The sequence below is a fragment of the Thalassophryne amazonica genome, chromosome 2 (assembly GCF_902500255.1).
Source record: "Thalassophryne amazonica chromosome 2, fThaAma1.1, whole genome shotgun sequence".
Taxonomy (NCBI): domain Eukaryota; kingdom Metazoa; phylum Chordata; class Actinopteri; order Batrachoidiformes; family Batrachoididae; genus Thalassophryne; species Thalassophryne amazonica.
The window spans coordinates 86,719,528-86,736,672 of record NC_047104.1 but is presented as its reverse complement, the minus strand read 5'-3'; the positions used below and the strand labels follow the sequence as shown (position 1 = coordinate 86,736,672).

General features: G+C 41.1%; 1 protein-coding gene across 1 annotated transcript in view; it reads right to left on the bottom strand.

Moving 5' to 3' along the window:
- The window catches only part of depdc7a (DEP domain containing 7, paralog a), an 80,068-nt gene that overhangs the window by 45,630 nt on the left and 17,293 nt on the right, over window positions 1–17,145 (bottom strand). The window contains exons 2-3 of the mRNA XM_034188781.1: window positions 4,030–4,114; window positions 436–883 (exon numbers count right to left, since the gene is read on the bottom strand). Of these exons, the coding sequence (XP_034044672.1) occupies window positions 436–875 (440 nt within the window). The 5' untranslated portion in view covers window positions 876–883; window positions 4,030–4,114. The remainder of the gene's footprint in view (window positions 1–435; window positions 884–4,029; window positions 4,115–17,145) is intronic.

The following is a 17,145-nucleotide window of genomic DNA, read 5'->3' as shown; positions in this document are numbered from 1 at the left end:
AAGTCCTTATTCTCTGTGAAGCCCGTAAAACTTTCACTGAAAGCCAGATAAATTTTTCGAATGGTTTCCAGGTGCCAGTCTCTAACAGCTTCTGAAAAAATTCTGATGGAAAAAAAGTCCTTTTCATTCCGCCATTTCCAGACAATGAAAATCCGACGAGGGGGCGGGACCACTCCTTCCACAAGGCGTGCTCACAGGCGAATGACATCACCGACAGGCGTGGAAAAACTCACGCATGCGCACGAGGGTTCAAGCATGTCTGACGTAAAAACCAATGAATGAAATCCATATAGTTTTTGAAAAAAATAAAAAGGTACGATACTTTACGGACAGACCTCGTATATACTGGCAAATATACCAGTATCATAAATTTTTTGCTGTTTTATATTAGCCCCTAAAACTCTCTACTGGTCGGGCTGTAATCTAAATCTGTACCTTCCACACGGTGGACTAAGACTGTGTATGCTTGGGGAGTCGTAGCCACTCTCAATGGTACTCGTGGACTGGGACTTGATGTTGTCCAGCGCTGGCGAGCTGGACACTGGACTCAGGAAGCGGTACAAACTGCAACTACTATCTTCAAATGTTGCCCGCCTCTTTTCTTTGGAAAACACTTTGGTGTCCACCGGCTCAAACACCCGCGACTCCATCAGGGCCTGACACAGACGGACGGCCTTGTATCGTGGGACCTCCTCATCATTACAGTAATGGTTCTGGATGATGTGTGCCAACACCACATCTACAGCTTCTGAGCCCAGGAAGCAGTCATGGTAAGACTTCAGGTTGTGGCGTCGCCGCTTGACCTCAACATTAGCCTGGAGGTTGGAAATGATGCTGCTCCAGATAAAAGTTGCACGGAATGGCTTCCCAGCCATGGCTTGTTCTGAAAAAGGATGAGACAAAAGGATCAGCAGACAGAAATTTAACAGTCTTGAAATTTAACAGTTTTCCAATGTGTTTATTTTTGTTTCTGCTTGCAAAGGTGCAGGTATGAGCATGTCACAAAAAAGACAAACCAGGTGAGTTTCATGGAACAAACTAAGTAAACCATGCACTTCTGTGACATAAGTCAAGGGCACCAAAAACAAGCCGTGTGACTAAGGGCACGATCTCACTGGGCTCTGACAGCCTGCAAATGGCAATTGCAAGGGAAATCGCTTAATTTCATGCAACATTTGCTGGATGGCACTTTCCTTCACTCACAGGACGTTGCACCTGGATTTTGAACTGTTCAAACTTGGCAAGGTGGCAAGGCTCCTCCCCGTATGCCCCCAGAGCTATTGCTGGTGTTGTGCGACTCTCTGAATGCATTTGCTGGGACTCCTAATATGATTGATTCATGAGAGAACAGTGGGAGGGGTGGCTGGGCCACATGCACAAGCTGGGGGAGGGGGGGGGGGAGCATGCTAAAATAGCAGAGATGATCGGAGAGGAACAGCCAGTTTTGGAAGTGGCCGAGCTGCTGCCAGCCTGGCTGCAGTTGCAGCGGACATCAGAACTCATATTCAGCTTTCTGGACTTATGCGTTTAATTTTTTATTTTTATTTAATTTTATTATTTTGGCCCTTATTTTTTTATTATTATATAATTTTATTATGTTGCCCCTTCATTGGACGCCGGAAGTAAGGGATGCCGTCAAGCTGAAGAAGGAGTCCTACTTGTCTTTGTTGGCAGGTGGGACCCCAGAGGCAGCTGACAGGTACCGGCAGGCCAAGCGTGCCGCAGCCCGTGCGGTCGCAGAGGCAAAAACTCGGGTCTGGGAGGAGTTCGGGCAGGCCATGGAGGAGGACTATCGGTCGGCCTTGAAGAAATTCTGGAAAACCGTCCGACGCCTCAGGAGGCGGAAGCAGCTCTCCACCAGCACTGTCTACAGTGTGGGTGGGGAGCTGTTGATCCTGACTGGGGATGTTGTCGGGCGATGGAAGGAATACTTCGAGGATCTCCTCAATCCCATCGTCACATCTTCCGAAGAGGAAGCAGAGACTGGGGACTCAGAGGCAGACTCATCCATTACCCAGGCCAAAGTCACCGAGGTAGTTAGAAAGCTCCTCGGTGGCAAGGCTCCTGGGGTGGATGAAATCCGTCCTGAGTACCTTAAGTCTCTGGATGTTGTGGGACTGTCTTGGCTGACATGCCTCTGCAACATCACGTGGCGGTCGGGGACAGTGCCTCTGGATTGGCAGACCTGGGTGGTGGTCCCTCTGTTTAAGAAGGGGGACCGGAGGGTGTGTTCCAACTACAGGGGGATCACACTCCTCAGCTTCCATGGTAAGGTCTATTCCAGAGTACTGGAGAGGAGAATTCAACTGATAGTCGAACCTCGGATTCAGGAGGAGCAGTGTGGTTTTCGTCCTGGTCGCGGCACACTGGACCAGCTCTACATGCTCCATCGGGTGCTTGAGGGTTCATGGGAGTTCGCCCAACCAGTCCACATGTGCTTTGTGGATCTGGAGAAGGCGTTCGACCGTGTCCCTCGGGGCACCCTGTGGGGGGTGCTCCAGGAGTACAGGGTCCGGGGTCCTTTGCTAAAGGCTATCCGGTCCCTGTACAACCGCAGCAGGAGCTTGGTTCACATTGCCGGAAGTCAAACCTGTTTCCAGTGGATGTTGGCCTCTGCCAGGGCTGCCCTTTGTCACCAGTTCTGTTCATTATTTTTATGGACAGAATTTCTAGTCGCAGCCAGGGTGTAGAGGGGGTCTGGTTTGGGAACCACAGAATCTCGTCTCTGCTGTTTGCGGACGATGTGGTTCTGTTGGCTTCGTCAAATCAGGACCTTCAGCGTGCACTGGGGCGGTTTGCAGCCGAGTGTGAAGTGTCCGGGATGAAAATCAGCACCTCCAAATCCGAGGCCATGGTTCTCGACCAGAAATAGGTGCTTTGCCCTCTTCATGTCGGTGGAGCGTCCTTGCCTCAAGTGGAGGAGTTTAAGTATCTCGGGGTCTTGTTCACGAGTGAGGGACGGATGGAGCATGAGATTGACAGATGGATCGGTGTAGCATCTGCAGTGATGCGGTCGCTGTATCAGACCGTCGTGGTGAAGAGAGAGCTGAGTAGGGGGGCAAAGCTCTCGATTTACCGATCAAACTACGTTCTGATCCTCACCTATGGTCATGAGATGTGGCTCATGACCGAAAGAACGAGATCGCGAATACAAGCGGCCGAGATGACTTTCCTCCGTAGGGTGGCTGGGCGCTCCCTTAGAGATAGGGTGAGGAGCTCGGTCACTCGGGAGGAGCTCGGAGTCGAGCTGCTGCTCATCCACGTTGAAAGGAGCCAGTTGAGGTGGCTCGGGCATCTTTTCCGGATGCCTCGCTGGAGAGGTGTTCTGGGCACGTCCCATCGGGAGGAGGCCGCGGGGAAGACCCAGGACACGCTGGAGGGACTACATCTCTCGGCTGGCTTGGAAATGCCTTGGGGTTCCCCTGGAGGAGCTGGGGGAGGTGTGTGTGGATCGGGAGGTCTGGGTGGTTTTGCTTGAGCTGCTGCCCCCACGACCCGATTCCAGATAAAGCAAAGGAAGAAAATGGATGGATGGATGGATTTATTATTTTTTTTTTTACTGAGGAGCACATGTCCACAGGAATGGAGCACACAGCACTGTTATTTTTAATCTTTTTTTTATCTGGAGCACTCTCTCTCTCTTTCTCTCTCTCTCTCTCTCTCTCTCTCTCTCTCTCTCTCTCTCTCTCTCTCTGAGGACGTGCGGTGAGAGTTCTTTGATGTGCTGGTTGTCAGTGAGGAAATATGACCACGTGCCTTCATTAAATGGCATACTCCTTTCAGATCCAGCTCCCAGAGCATTCATGTGTCTTTAACCTGGGGTAATCTTTCTACTAAATGCCATGCCATAGAAATGAGACTACATCTGTCCAAATGAGCCAAAATGCAAAATGCAGATGTAGGAGGACGTATCCATGAAAAATCAACGTGCAGATCCACCTTGGATCTGCTGTGGAGAACCAGAGTGAATAAAAGGGAACAGCAAAATGGAAAATTTTATTGCTGAATAAATCAAATCAAAGGACGCACCCCTGAAGTGCTGCCTAACATCACTGCATCACAGAGAAAAGGCTGGTCCAGCCCATGGATGAGCACTGTGCCTGGTTCTTGATGCCTAGAACAAAAGGATCATATAAGCAGGTGATTATATGATTGGTGAGTACGCTGTAGACCTTATCATTTATTTTATTTTATTCTTACTGGGTACAGTGAGGGAATATCTATTCACATAATAGTAACAACGTAACCCTTTGTGTGCAAATGTGTCATCATTTCAGCTGTGAGCGACCACTTCAGTGAGATACCAACTGTGACATTGTCGCTCGTTCGTGTGCTTGGTCGCTAATTCACTTCTCCAACTGCTCTCCAACAGTTGTGCCCAGTGAGATAATACGCTAAGAAATTTTGTTCACATTGAGGGACTTTCTACACAGACAGAAAATAATGGAATTGAGGACATTCTATCAGGGTTCTTTTCTAGAAAATCAACTTCCTGCTGAGATTACACATAGAAATTTTATTATATTTATCCATTCTTACCTACAAATACAACTATAATGATTCATGGTTTACTGTATTTTCTGCAGTACAAATCACAATTTTTTGATGTTTTCTTTTTAATACTAGTTTAGGAGGTCCTGCAACATACATAAAAAAATCAAGCATTCATTATTAGTAATACCAATTATAATAACTATGTATAAAGGGCTTTTGCAGAAAAAGCACTAATCAAAATACACTCCAACAAGGAAAGAATAAATGGCAATAATAGAAAGCATATTAAATAGATAAAAAAAATGCACACCAAGATCCTCCGCTGAGGTGCACATGCAGAAATACTAACTCAAATATAAAGAAAAAGCATAGCACACTCAAAATATTGATGTCTAGCCGTTGTTTTATTTCATAATAATTACGTTTCGGCCAAAAGGCCTTCGTCAGATAGCAGCTTCCATTGGACCAAGAGTTCCCTTGTTCCCTTGTCCCCTTCCGTTGGACCAAGTGTGAATTCTTGGTCCAACGGACGTTGCTATTTGACGAAGGCCTTTTGGCCGAAACATAATTATTATGAAATAAAACAGCGGCTAGACATCAATATTTTGAGTGTGCTATGCTTTTTCTTTATATTTGAATAATAGAAAGCATACCATAAAAATACACAAATGGTAAATGGACTGCATTTATATAGCACTTTTCCATCTGCATCAGACGCTCAAAGGGCTTTACACACTAATGCCTCACATTCACACCGATGTCAGGCTGCTGCCATACAAGGCACTCACTACACACCGGGAGCAACTAGGAGATTAAGGACCTTGCCCAAGGGCCCTTAGTGATTTTCCGGTCAGGCTGGGATTTGAACTGAGGATCCTCTGGTCTCAAGCCCAACGCTTTAACCACTAGACCATCACCTCCCCTCATAAATATCGCAAAATAAGGAGATGATAATACAGAAAAAAAGTTGTAACATATATATTTTGTTTCTTCTTCAAGAGGAGTTTTACAGTTCAAGGTAGCTGCCTCAACAACGGAGGTATTGAACATGGACCACTCTGATTCTATGTCCTCGACTTCCCTCAGGATGTAGAGATTTCTTCTGAGTTTTAAGTTGAAAGCCATCTGGCTAGGCTCTTCCACCAAACGTTCCCAGAAAAGAGACTTACACCATATTATAGTTGTACCTTTACTCGCAATGAGAGAGTAAAAGGTCTAGAGCGTTGTTCTACGGGCAGGGGACAGAGGCAGATACCCACTCTTGGAATTTGAAACATCACCTCTCTGGTGGGGAAGGAGCCTATTTGAGCTTGCGTAAGAGGTTGACTGATACCAACTAGAAATAGCTGGCCTCACCTCCACTCACAGCACAGGCTCTGGAACCAAGCGTCTGGAGAGCAGCTGGACTCTCTCTTTCTCTGGGGTTGTCCAGGGTTAGAGGTGCGGGACAGGTGCAGGGATACTCACAAGTTCCCAGCAGAGTGCAGTTATTTTATATCCCTGGTGAACAAGAGGGCTGCCTCCATTTGACTTCATGTGTATGTCTAATGTTTCTGTATGCACAAAACAAAAGTTCAGAGTATCCATCCTTCTTGGAGACTGTTAGTAAGATCCTGGAAAAGGTCCCTACTGGGGACTCCTTAGTTCTACTGGGGGACTTCAATGTTCATGCTGGCAATGCTGGAGAAACTTGGAGGTGAGTGATTGGGAGGAACAGCTCCCCGATCTGAATCCGAGTGGTGTATTGCTGCTGGACTTCTGTGTCGGTCATGGATTGTCCATAACAAACACCTTGTTCAAGGACAAGAGTGTTCATAAGTATAAATGGTACCAGAGCACCTTCAGTCAAAGCTCAATGACGAATTTTTTTTATTTTTTTTTTATCAAGTTATTAGACCTGCAACCATGTGTCTTGGACATTTGGGTAAAGAGAGAGGTGGAGCTATCAACTGATCACCACCTGGTGATGAGTAGTCTCAGATAGGGGTAATCCACCGCACTAACCTGAAAGGCCTGAATTCATTGTAAGGGCTTTCCCATAATGTTTGGTGGAAGAGCCTATCCAGATGGCTTTCAAATCATAACACCGAAGAAAACGTCTACATCCTGAGGGAAGTCAGAGACATGGAATCAGAGTGGTCCATGTTTATACCTCCATTGTTGAAGCATCTGCTTTGAGTTGAAGCCAGATGCCTGTCTGTGCTTGTTGTGGTGGCAACTTGGAGACTGGCTAGGCCACTCCAGGAGCCACTCCTTAGTTGCTGTGGTTGTGTGTTTAGGGTCATTGTCATGCTGGAAGATCCAGCCATGACCCATCTTCAATGCTCTTACTAAGGAAAGGAGGTTGTTTGCCAAAATCTTGTGATACATGACCCCATCCATCCTCCCTTCAATATGGCCAGTTGTCCTGTCCACTTTGCAGAAAAGGACCCCCAAAAATGTTGTTTCCACTCCCATGCTTCATGGTTGGGATGATATTCTTGGGGTTGTTCTCATCCTTCAAACATGGTGAGTGGAGCTGATACCAAAAAGCTCTATTTTGGTCTCATCTGACCACATGAACTTCTTCCATGCCTCCCCTGCATCATCCAAATGATCACTTGTGAACTTCAAATGGACTTGGACATGTTCTGGCTTGAGCAGGGGGACCTTGTGTGTCCTGCAGGATTTTAAACCATGACAGTGTAGTGTGTTACTAATGTTATCTTTGTGACTGTGGTCCCAGCTCTCTTCAGGTCATTAACCAGGTCCTCCCGTGTAGTTCTGGGCTTTCTCAGAATCATCCTTACCCCACGAGACAAGATCTTACATGGAGCCCCAGACCAAGGAAGATTGACAGTCGTCTTGTGTTTCTTCTATTTTCTAATAATTACACCAACAGTTGTTGCCTTCTCACCAAGCTACTTTTCTACTGTCCTGTAGCTCATCCCAGCCTTGTGCAGGTCTACAATTTTGTCCCTGGTGTTCTTAATCAACTCTTTGGTCTTGGCCATGGTTGACAGTCCAGAAATGTAGAAATGTCTTTTCTTGTATTTGTCCTCTACAGACCACCGTCCGCTAAGGAAGATTTCTATGATGATCTCCACTGCTTTTAATGCTGTGATCAGCTCTTCTGAGTGTCTCGGCTTTAATTTAGATGTTGACTCCTTCACCTCTGAATTCAACTTGATCTGTCAGACTGTCTTAGATACTGTAGCTCCATTGAAACTTAGATCTTCAAAACGTCGATCTGAGCCTTGGATGAATGATGTTACGCGCACTGTCAGGCGCAAGTGTAGGAGAGCTGAGCGAAGGTGGAAGAAGGACAGATCTCAGTTGTCCTTCCAGTTACTGCGTGACTTTTGGCGTTTTATCAGAAAACTATGAAGGCTGCTAAATTTAAGTACTTTTCTGATGTTATTGATTCGAACTGTCACAATCCTCGTGTTCTTTTTAAGATTGTAAATTCTGTTTTAAGTGCACCACAAATGGATTGTCTCGAGAGCTCCACTGAATTGTGTGAGAATTTTATGAGTTTTATTCTTAAAAAGGTTGCTGGTATTAGGGCCCTCATTAGTTCTCCTGCTTATGACCCTTCTATCTCTGTGACATGCTCAGCTGTTTTTGACCAGTTTGAGTCTGTCAGTTTGCTGTCTTTGAGAGATATTATTGATCATATGAAGCCTGCTGGTTCTCCAAATGACCCTTTGCCACCTCGTCTTCTTAAAGAGGCTTTTTCCATGTTGGCACCGTATGTATTGAATATTATTAATGGGAGTTTGGTTAATGGTATAGTGCCTACCAGTTTCAAGAATGCAGTGGTGACCCCACTTATTAAGAAATCTGGCTTGGATTCTTCTGAATTGTCCAATTATAGGCCAATTTCCAAACTTCCTTTTCTCTCTAAAATTTTGGAGAAAATTGTATACTGCCAGTTGAGTTCTTTTCTTAATAATCATGACACCCTGGAGATGATTCAGTCTGGTTTTAAATCCCGTCACAGTACTGAGTCGGCACTGCTGCGGGTTTTTAATGACATTTGTATAGCTACTGATTCTGGTCACTGTGTTGTTTTGGTCCTGTTGGATCTAACAGCGACCTTCCATACAGTGGACCATCAGATCCTCTTGTCTCGCCTGGAAAACTGGGTGGGCATTAGGGGTGCTGTTTTAGATTGGTTTAGATCCTACCTTTCAGAGAGAAGTTTTTGTGTCCGTATTGGAGCTGCTGAATCTTGTGCAGCGCCCCTTGCATGTGGGGTGCCTCAAGGCTCCATACTTGGTCCGCTTCTTTTTTCTTTGTATTTACTCCCAATGGGATCAATTTTTAGGAGACATGATATCTCTTTTCATTTTTATGCTGATGACTGTCAAATTTATCTGCCACTGAAGCAGCAAAATGCATACTCTGCGAACCATCTCTTAGAGTGCATTGGTGAGATTAAGGCATGGTTGTCCATAAATTTTCTACACCTGAATGATAAAAAGACTGAGGTGTTGCTGTTTGGACCGAGCTTTTTCAGTCGTTGCCCCGAGACTGTGGAATGATCTTCCTTTGCACATTAGGCAGGCTGATTCTCTCTCTGCTTTTAAATTGTCTCTTAAAGCACATTTTTTCTCTTTGGCTTTTAACACAGCTTGACACTGTTTTTTTTTTTGTGTGTGTGTGTGTGTGTGTGTGTGTTTTTGCTTTTAACTGTAACTTTTTATTTATTAAATTATTTTAACTTGCCTGTTTTTGTTGTGTACAGCGCTTTGGTTGTTGGTGCATTTTAAAGTGCTTTATAAATAAATTGAGATTGAGATTGAGAATGAGACCTCGGTCAATTGTTAAAAATTTATAGTGCAAAAGAAATGATCCTTTTGGGGGATTTCAACTTAAATTGGATGGACAAAAAAACAAGAAAGAAATTGAGTGACATGTGCGTTAAATATCAACTGTCACAATTAATCAATAAGCCTACCCGAATCACCAATAAATCACAAACGTTACTGGATTTAATTCTTAGTAATAAAGTAGACCGTATCTCTAAAACATACAATTTAATAACCGGAATGTCTGACCACAATCTTACATTAGTTGCACGTAAATTATCCCGATTTAGGACTAAAAAATCAAAATAGAGAAATAAAGGTAAAATGTGTAGATATTATTCCAAAAAGAAACTTAGAACCTTTGGAAAATGATCTTGGGCTGATTAACTGGGATGGAAAAATTGTAGGACCCGATTGTGAAGACGTGGCAAATCAAATAATAAGTACAATCCAAGACATATTGTCTAGATACAGGAAGACAGTACCAATAAAAAATAAAAAGCAAACTATACCCTGGTTAAATGAGACCTTGAGGCAAATGATGAAAATTAGAGATATGGCGTTAAAATTTTTTTTTAAATCAGGCCGGAATACAGATCACATAGTATTTAAAGGGATGAGGAACAAAGTAACATCAGAACTCAGGAAAGCTAAAGCGAATTTTTTTCTAAATAAAATAAAAGAAGCAAAAGCCAATAATAAAGCCTTATGGGAAACACTCAATAAATTGATGGGCAAAGATCATCAAAAATGTGAAATTACACAAATTAAATGTTGTAATGAAATTTTTAATGATAGCGTAAGTATTGCAAATAATTTTAACACATATTTTATCAATTCTATATATGAACTTAGCCAAAAATTCACTCCAGTGTATCCCAAAAAAGGACTAATAACAGATAACCCAAAATTGAACCTATGCTTAACTAATGAATTTCAGGTAAAAAAAAGTTTTGGTTTCTCTGACAAATTCAAAAAGCAAAGACATCTATGGAATAGACTCTGCGCTCATTAAAAAAAATTATGAATACTTAATCAAACCACTAACAAGGTTAACGAATCTTTCAATTGAACAAAATTCTTTCCCAGATAAAATGAAAATTGCAGCAATAATTCCTATACACAAATCTGGTAATAAACAAGAAATGGAAAATTATAGACCGATTAGCATTCTTCCAATATTTTCCAAAATCATAGAAAAGGTAGTGTCTAGGCAAATAATTGACCATCTAGAATCAAATGCGTTGTTACATCCTATGCAGTTTGGTTTTAGAAAGTACCATTCTACAGATACAGCCTGTAGCTATCTCTTGGAAAACATAAAATCAAATTTAGACAAAGGAGGAGTTGTTGGAGCAATTTTCTTAGACTTACGCAGAGCGTTTGATACCGTAAATCATGAACTTCTCTATTCAAAATTACAAAGATTCAAACTATCAGAAAACACAATAAGTTGGTTAAAATCTTATTTATCAGTGCAAAATCAATGTGTCAGAATTAATAATGTAGTATCTGAGATAAAACTGTGCAATATAGGTTTACTACAAGGGTCAATTTTGGGCCCGGTATTATTTTCTTTATATATAGATGATTTACCTTCAGTATGTGACAATGTGAGTATACAAATGTACGCAGACGATACAATAATATACACACATGGAATAAATATGACTGAGGTTGTGAACAAACTAACTATAGCCATGGGAAGAGTTTCTACCTGGCTTCAGGAATCCTGTCTAACATTAAACTTGGAAAAAACAGCAGCCATGTATTTCAGTATTAAGAATAAAACAACAGTATATCCAAATATTATTATCAATGATCACATTATAAAAAATGTAACTGAGTTCAAATATTTAGGGCTTACATTAGATTCAACTCTCAGTTTTAAGAAGCAAACACTTTGAAATTTAATTTAGTTACTTTTAAAAGCATAAGAAATACATTAACAACAGAGGCTGCAAAATGCTTTCTAAATGCAATGATAATACCTCATTTTACTTACTGTATAACAAATTGGGCTCAAGCAAATCTAACAACGTTAAGACCTTTAGAGTCCCTGTATAAAAGTGCTCTTAAAATCCTTGATCAAAAAAGTATTCAATATCACCATTGTCATATTTTGAGCAAATATGCTATGCTCAGCTTTGAAAATTTTATCTTTTTCCATGAGGTTCAAATGGTATACAAAATAGTTCATAATTAAGCTCCGCCACCTCTCAAGAACTTTATTCACCTGTCCTCTGATACAACAACAAGGGTAACAAGAGCAACCACTCGGAGGCAGTGTACCATTCCCAAATGTAAGACTGCATTTGCACAATCGACATTTTCTTACAGAGCCACAAAGAAGTGGAATATATTATCAGAATAAATAAAAGCACAACCAGACTTTAAGACATTTTCTGTAAAGGTAAAATCATGGCTTCTTCAAAACCAAAGATGTAGGCACTAAATATATAGCACTGCTAAAGGTAACACTGAACATGTGTATTAAGTATTCTGATTCTATATAGAAATTGAAAGATGAACTGTATGAAGGGTGAATATCTTTTACAAGTGTTTTGATATTGTACAGTAATTGAGAGGTTTAGATGAATTTATGAATGTTTTGACAATTTTGATGTTTTGATGCTGCATGTTATGAGTGACAGGGATGAACTATGAATGGTTGTTTTAAACGTTTTGATATGACAGTATTTTAGAAATGAATGACATAAGAATGAATTTAATATTATATATTTTATGAATTTAGTATTATATATTTTGTAGGTTTGTTTGTGATGTATTTAATAGCCCTATGTGTATCCCCCTGACCCTCAAGGACTACAGATGGAAATTAGCTGTTGCAGCTACAATCTGGTACAAACATCTCTGCTTGATGAGCATAATGTAATTGTATGCTGTCCCTGTACAAATAAATGGATATGAAATGAAATGAAATGAAATTAAATGAAATTAAATGATATGATAGGTTGGAGTGTGATTGATTGAGTGTGTGGACAGGTGTCTTTTATACAGGTAACAAGTTCAGACAGGTGCAGTTAATACAGGTAAAGAGTGCAGAATAGGAGAGAAAAAAAAACCTGCTCCTGCTGAGTTAGAGCTGGAGAAGTATAAATCAGGCTTTAGGATTTTAAGGAATTGGGGTTGTACAAGTCAGGGCCTTAGAAACCAAACATATATCATTAATATATATAAAAAAACAACAACAATGGACCAAGGACTGAACCCTGGGGCACCCCACATGTGATCTTCAAATTTTCAGAATTTATCCCACATAAATGAACATACTGATCCCTATTGTGGCCTGATTCCCGTGGCCTTTCTGTGTGGAGTTTGCATGTTCTCCCCGTGTTTGCGTGGGTTTCCTCCGGGTGCTCCGGTTTCTATATATATATATAAACTATATATATTCTGAATCCTCATGACATGGGGAACAAACTGGTACTATTTTTTAAAAAAGTTGAACTGAAAATTACCCCCAAAATAGCCATTTATGTAAGACCATACAGTGTTGTACCATGTGCGATAAACTCCCAAACTATAATATGTAGCCCTAAAACCTATATATATTCTGAATCCTCATGATATGGGGAACAAACTGGTACCATTTTTTTAAAAGTTGAACTAAAAATTACCCCCAAAATAGCTGGCTGTGGGTATGACCAGGCAGACTCAAATTTCCAGCCCTGTATACGTGTTGGCCATCTCTGTCTATTTAATCCCTTTCTACGGCACACTCAGCACAGCACAGCCGCAGCACACTCAGCAAAACAACAACATGCTTAGGCTGAGGCTGTGGGTATGATCAGGCTGATTCAAATTTTCAGCCCTGTATATGTGTTGGCCATCCCTGTTTATTTAATCCCTTCCTTCAGCTACTTTATGTTCTCAATTGTTAAGCACCTGACTGTCCTGTACAACCCAGTTTGCCTTCCTGTCTGAATACATTCATTTTATGTTTGTAAAATTGCAATGTAAAAACAGTGAAATACACCACTACCTCAATTTTGATTAATTGATATTTACATTTACTGTTACCTACCTTTTGTGTGTAATTTTGTTATGAATTTGACTGCAAAACAGTCTCCATGAAGGACTTCAAATGTGTTTGTCTTTTAACCAAGTACAAGTATTTCCACTTAGTTTGGGGAGTCCACCTCTTATAGTTCTGCTGGACAAATTTTAGCCCATTAACTATTATATTTATAACACACCGGCATTACAAAAACAAATGATGGGCAATTGTTTTGATTAAAATGACTGGCATTTGGCTTATGTCTAAAACAGGTTAACCCGGGCAGCGCCGGGTACCCCAGCTAGTATCTTATATTTTCTTTCAGCCTTATTAGTTCTAAATTTTATAAACTGCTTGTTCAGTAAATTTTATTTTTACATGCTTTCATCCACTTTGGAATAAAGCTGTAACATAAAATGTGAAAAGGTGAAGCACTGTGAATACTTTCTCGAGGCATTATGTGTGTAAATATATACATATATATATATATATATATATATATATATATATATATATATATATATATATATATATATATACACATATATATATATACATATATATAAAACTCACGCATGCGCACGAGGGTTCATGCATGTCTGACGTAAAAACACACGAATGAAATCCATATAGTTTTTGAAAAAAAATAAAAAGGACCTATACTTTATGGACAGACCTCGTATATATATATATATATATATATATATATATATATATATATATATATATATATATGAACACTAGGGTGCACCATTTTCCCTCTTTATTTGAAAATCACCTTGTCTCTAGGCTTATTGGTTTATTTTGTTACACTACCCAAGAACTTACAACAGCACAAATTTCAGCAAATCAAAATATATTTAAGGGGGCCACCAAAGCTTTGAAATGTAAAAAAACTGTCAAAAAAAAAAAATCTAAATTCATGATTTCAGAGAATTGTTAATATACACTTTGATGATTATATTGTCTCTTCACACAATAGAAGGCAGAGAGAGATGTTTCCTCTCCAAATTCTGTCGTCTGTGCTTAGTTCTGTAACAGAATAACGAGTTATGAAACTGAAAGTGAAACTGATACTGAAAATTGTTGGGAAGTAAAACTGCCTGAAAGGTTTTTCCAGAGGTTTCAATAAGACTACAGTCTTTATTTTATCTGAGGATCATTTTTTCCACTAGTCTACCATCAATCAGGAAAACCGCAAACATAAATTTGCAGAGAATTCTCATCTCACCGTCGTCCCCCTTAGCATTAACCAAAGGGGGGAAATGATGTACCCTAATACACACACACATTATATATTTTATATATATATATTTTATATATATATATATATATATATATATATATATATATATATATATATATATATATATATATATATATATATATATATATATATATATATATATATATATATATATATATGTGTGTGTGTGTGTGTGTGTGTGTGTGTGTGTGTGTGTGTGTGTGTTGATCCCTTTAACGCTTTCATTTCAAGGATTTTTCCTCTATCATGTCTGCAGACTGTCCATCTTTTCAGAAAAGGTTATGTATACAAATAAAAAAATAAAAGTAGTTTTTGTCATAATGAGTTGAAATGTGAGCCATGACTTTGTGGCACAAGGCTCAGGGTCAGTGCATGTCCTCAAGAAATTAACCAGTCCTAAATCCATTTATATTCTTGCTCGTAGTGCGCATTTCAACTTTGCAGTTTCATTAATTACAAAACAAACTAAAGATGAATATCACAGATGAGCATCTGAAGGATATTTACAGTACTTCCTCCACAGACACAAATTCAATGCAGGCACAATGCACGTGCAAAAGGAAAGCAGACACAATGAGCATACTGTGAGGCAGCTCAGACAAAGGGATTTCCTAAGATGCTCTTCAAAACAGACTGGCTGCATGACTGTTCACATATGCACAATGAAATAGACACAGAACTGGAGATAAGTCAACACAAAACATCGGCAAAGTTTGTGTGCACGTCTTTGATGCACAGATCTAACAACTTTCTTGGCTGAGGCAAAAACATTGTTTACATGTGTCGCCCACGGCGGCGCACACAGACACAAAGCGACTGAAAGCAGTGGAGGTCTGAGATTTTGGTTCTCATCACAGGAAACATTAAAAACCTGGTGAACAAATGTTAAAGGAAGATTAAGAAAAGGTCATAAATCAGGATGTGGCAGCAGCTACGGTGCACTGTGACAAACGCTGAACCCAACTGTAAAACTATAGGTGTTTGGGGAAATGTACAGCAGCAAGAAGATAACAAGAAGAATCCAACAGGTCAATGAGGATTTCAATTTCAATTTTCAATTTATTTAATTTATATAGCGCCAAATCAAAACAAAGTTGCCTCAAGGCGCTTCACACAAGTAAGGTAATACTAATCTTACCAACCCCCAGAGCAAGCACACAGGCAACAGTGGTAAGGAAAAACTCCCTCTGATGATTTGAGGAAGAAACCTCAAGCAGACCAGACTCAAAGGGGTGACCCTCTGCTTGGGCCATGCTTAAGACAGAAATTACAAAACAATATTGAGGAAATGTTGCCGGTGCACAGGACAGGAGGGTACAGATACAGAAAACACACATCCATCTCTGGATGGAGCCGCACCTCAAACAGAGAGAAAAAAAAAATCCAGAATCAGGCATCAGAAAGACATCAAATACAGTGTAATTCGTCAGCATTAAGCAACAAGAAAAACAGAAGAAATACTAATGTGACTGCAGGCCACTAGCCCTAAGCTTCACTAAAAGACCCAGAATTTAGATAAAGTTGAGGCCGCGGCACGTTCTGTTTCCTAATAAAATGAATTTAAAAGAGTAATAAAAAGCACTGAAACATACTATACCAGTATGCTAGCCATATGAAAGGGAAAATAAGTGCATTTTAAAGGGCCTTTCACACTGAAAGCTTCAGCGCAATACTTTAACGCCCCCAACGCGTCGTAACGCCAGGCCGATGCATTTTCAACGCGTCGTGACATCAGATGCGTCACTTCGGAAGCGGCAAGGGGGCAGAAATTGCGGCTACGTCACACTCTGGCTGTTTACACAACCTATCACAACCTGATAGTGATCGCCATCTTGAATTTGTGTCGCCTGAACCACAAAAAAGCTTTAAAAAAACAGCAGTAGAATGATTCTCCCATCACCCTGCTGGGAGAAGCTTTTTTTTTCAGCTACTTTTCGGAGTGATGCCAACCGAGGGAGGACTGACGACTTGGTGGGATATCGATCGAACCGTGACAGCAGGCCGACCCGCACGGAGAAGCCGGCCTTCAGGCATCTTCCCTGGGCAGACCGAGGCAGGCAGCCGGAGTGATGGAGCAAACCCACTTAGTCTGAAATCTCCCACTTTTTGGATATATGCGAAGTCCCAATTTGCCCAACGGAGGTTAGTTCTGCAGCTTTATCAAGGTGAGAATTGTTGTATGGCTGGGGGGGCCTGGCTGCTGGTTTGTTTGCCTTTTGTGTTTCCTCCCAGGTGGCATGCATTTGGGACTGAGTGGCTGTTTTGCTGAGGCTGTTAGGACTTCACCCTGATCACCAGGACTCACAGCTGAGGTGCATCTGGAGGGATTGGAGTATGTTGGCATTTAAGACTGAAGTGCACAGTGTGCATTTGCCAGAGACTCGACCTTGTGACCAGACGGGTGAGATCGTCGTCTTGGGAGCCATCTCATCAGCAGCGGACGCTGAGAATGTCCAGGTTTGATGCACGGTCTGTGAAAGAGGAGAGGGTGAGGTCTCACGCTCGTCAGCACACTTCCTGAGGTACGTTGGATTTTGTGACTAACAGTTATACAGTCAGTAAATGTGGTG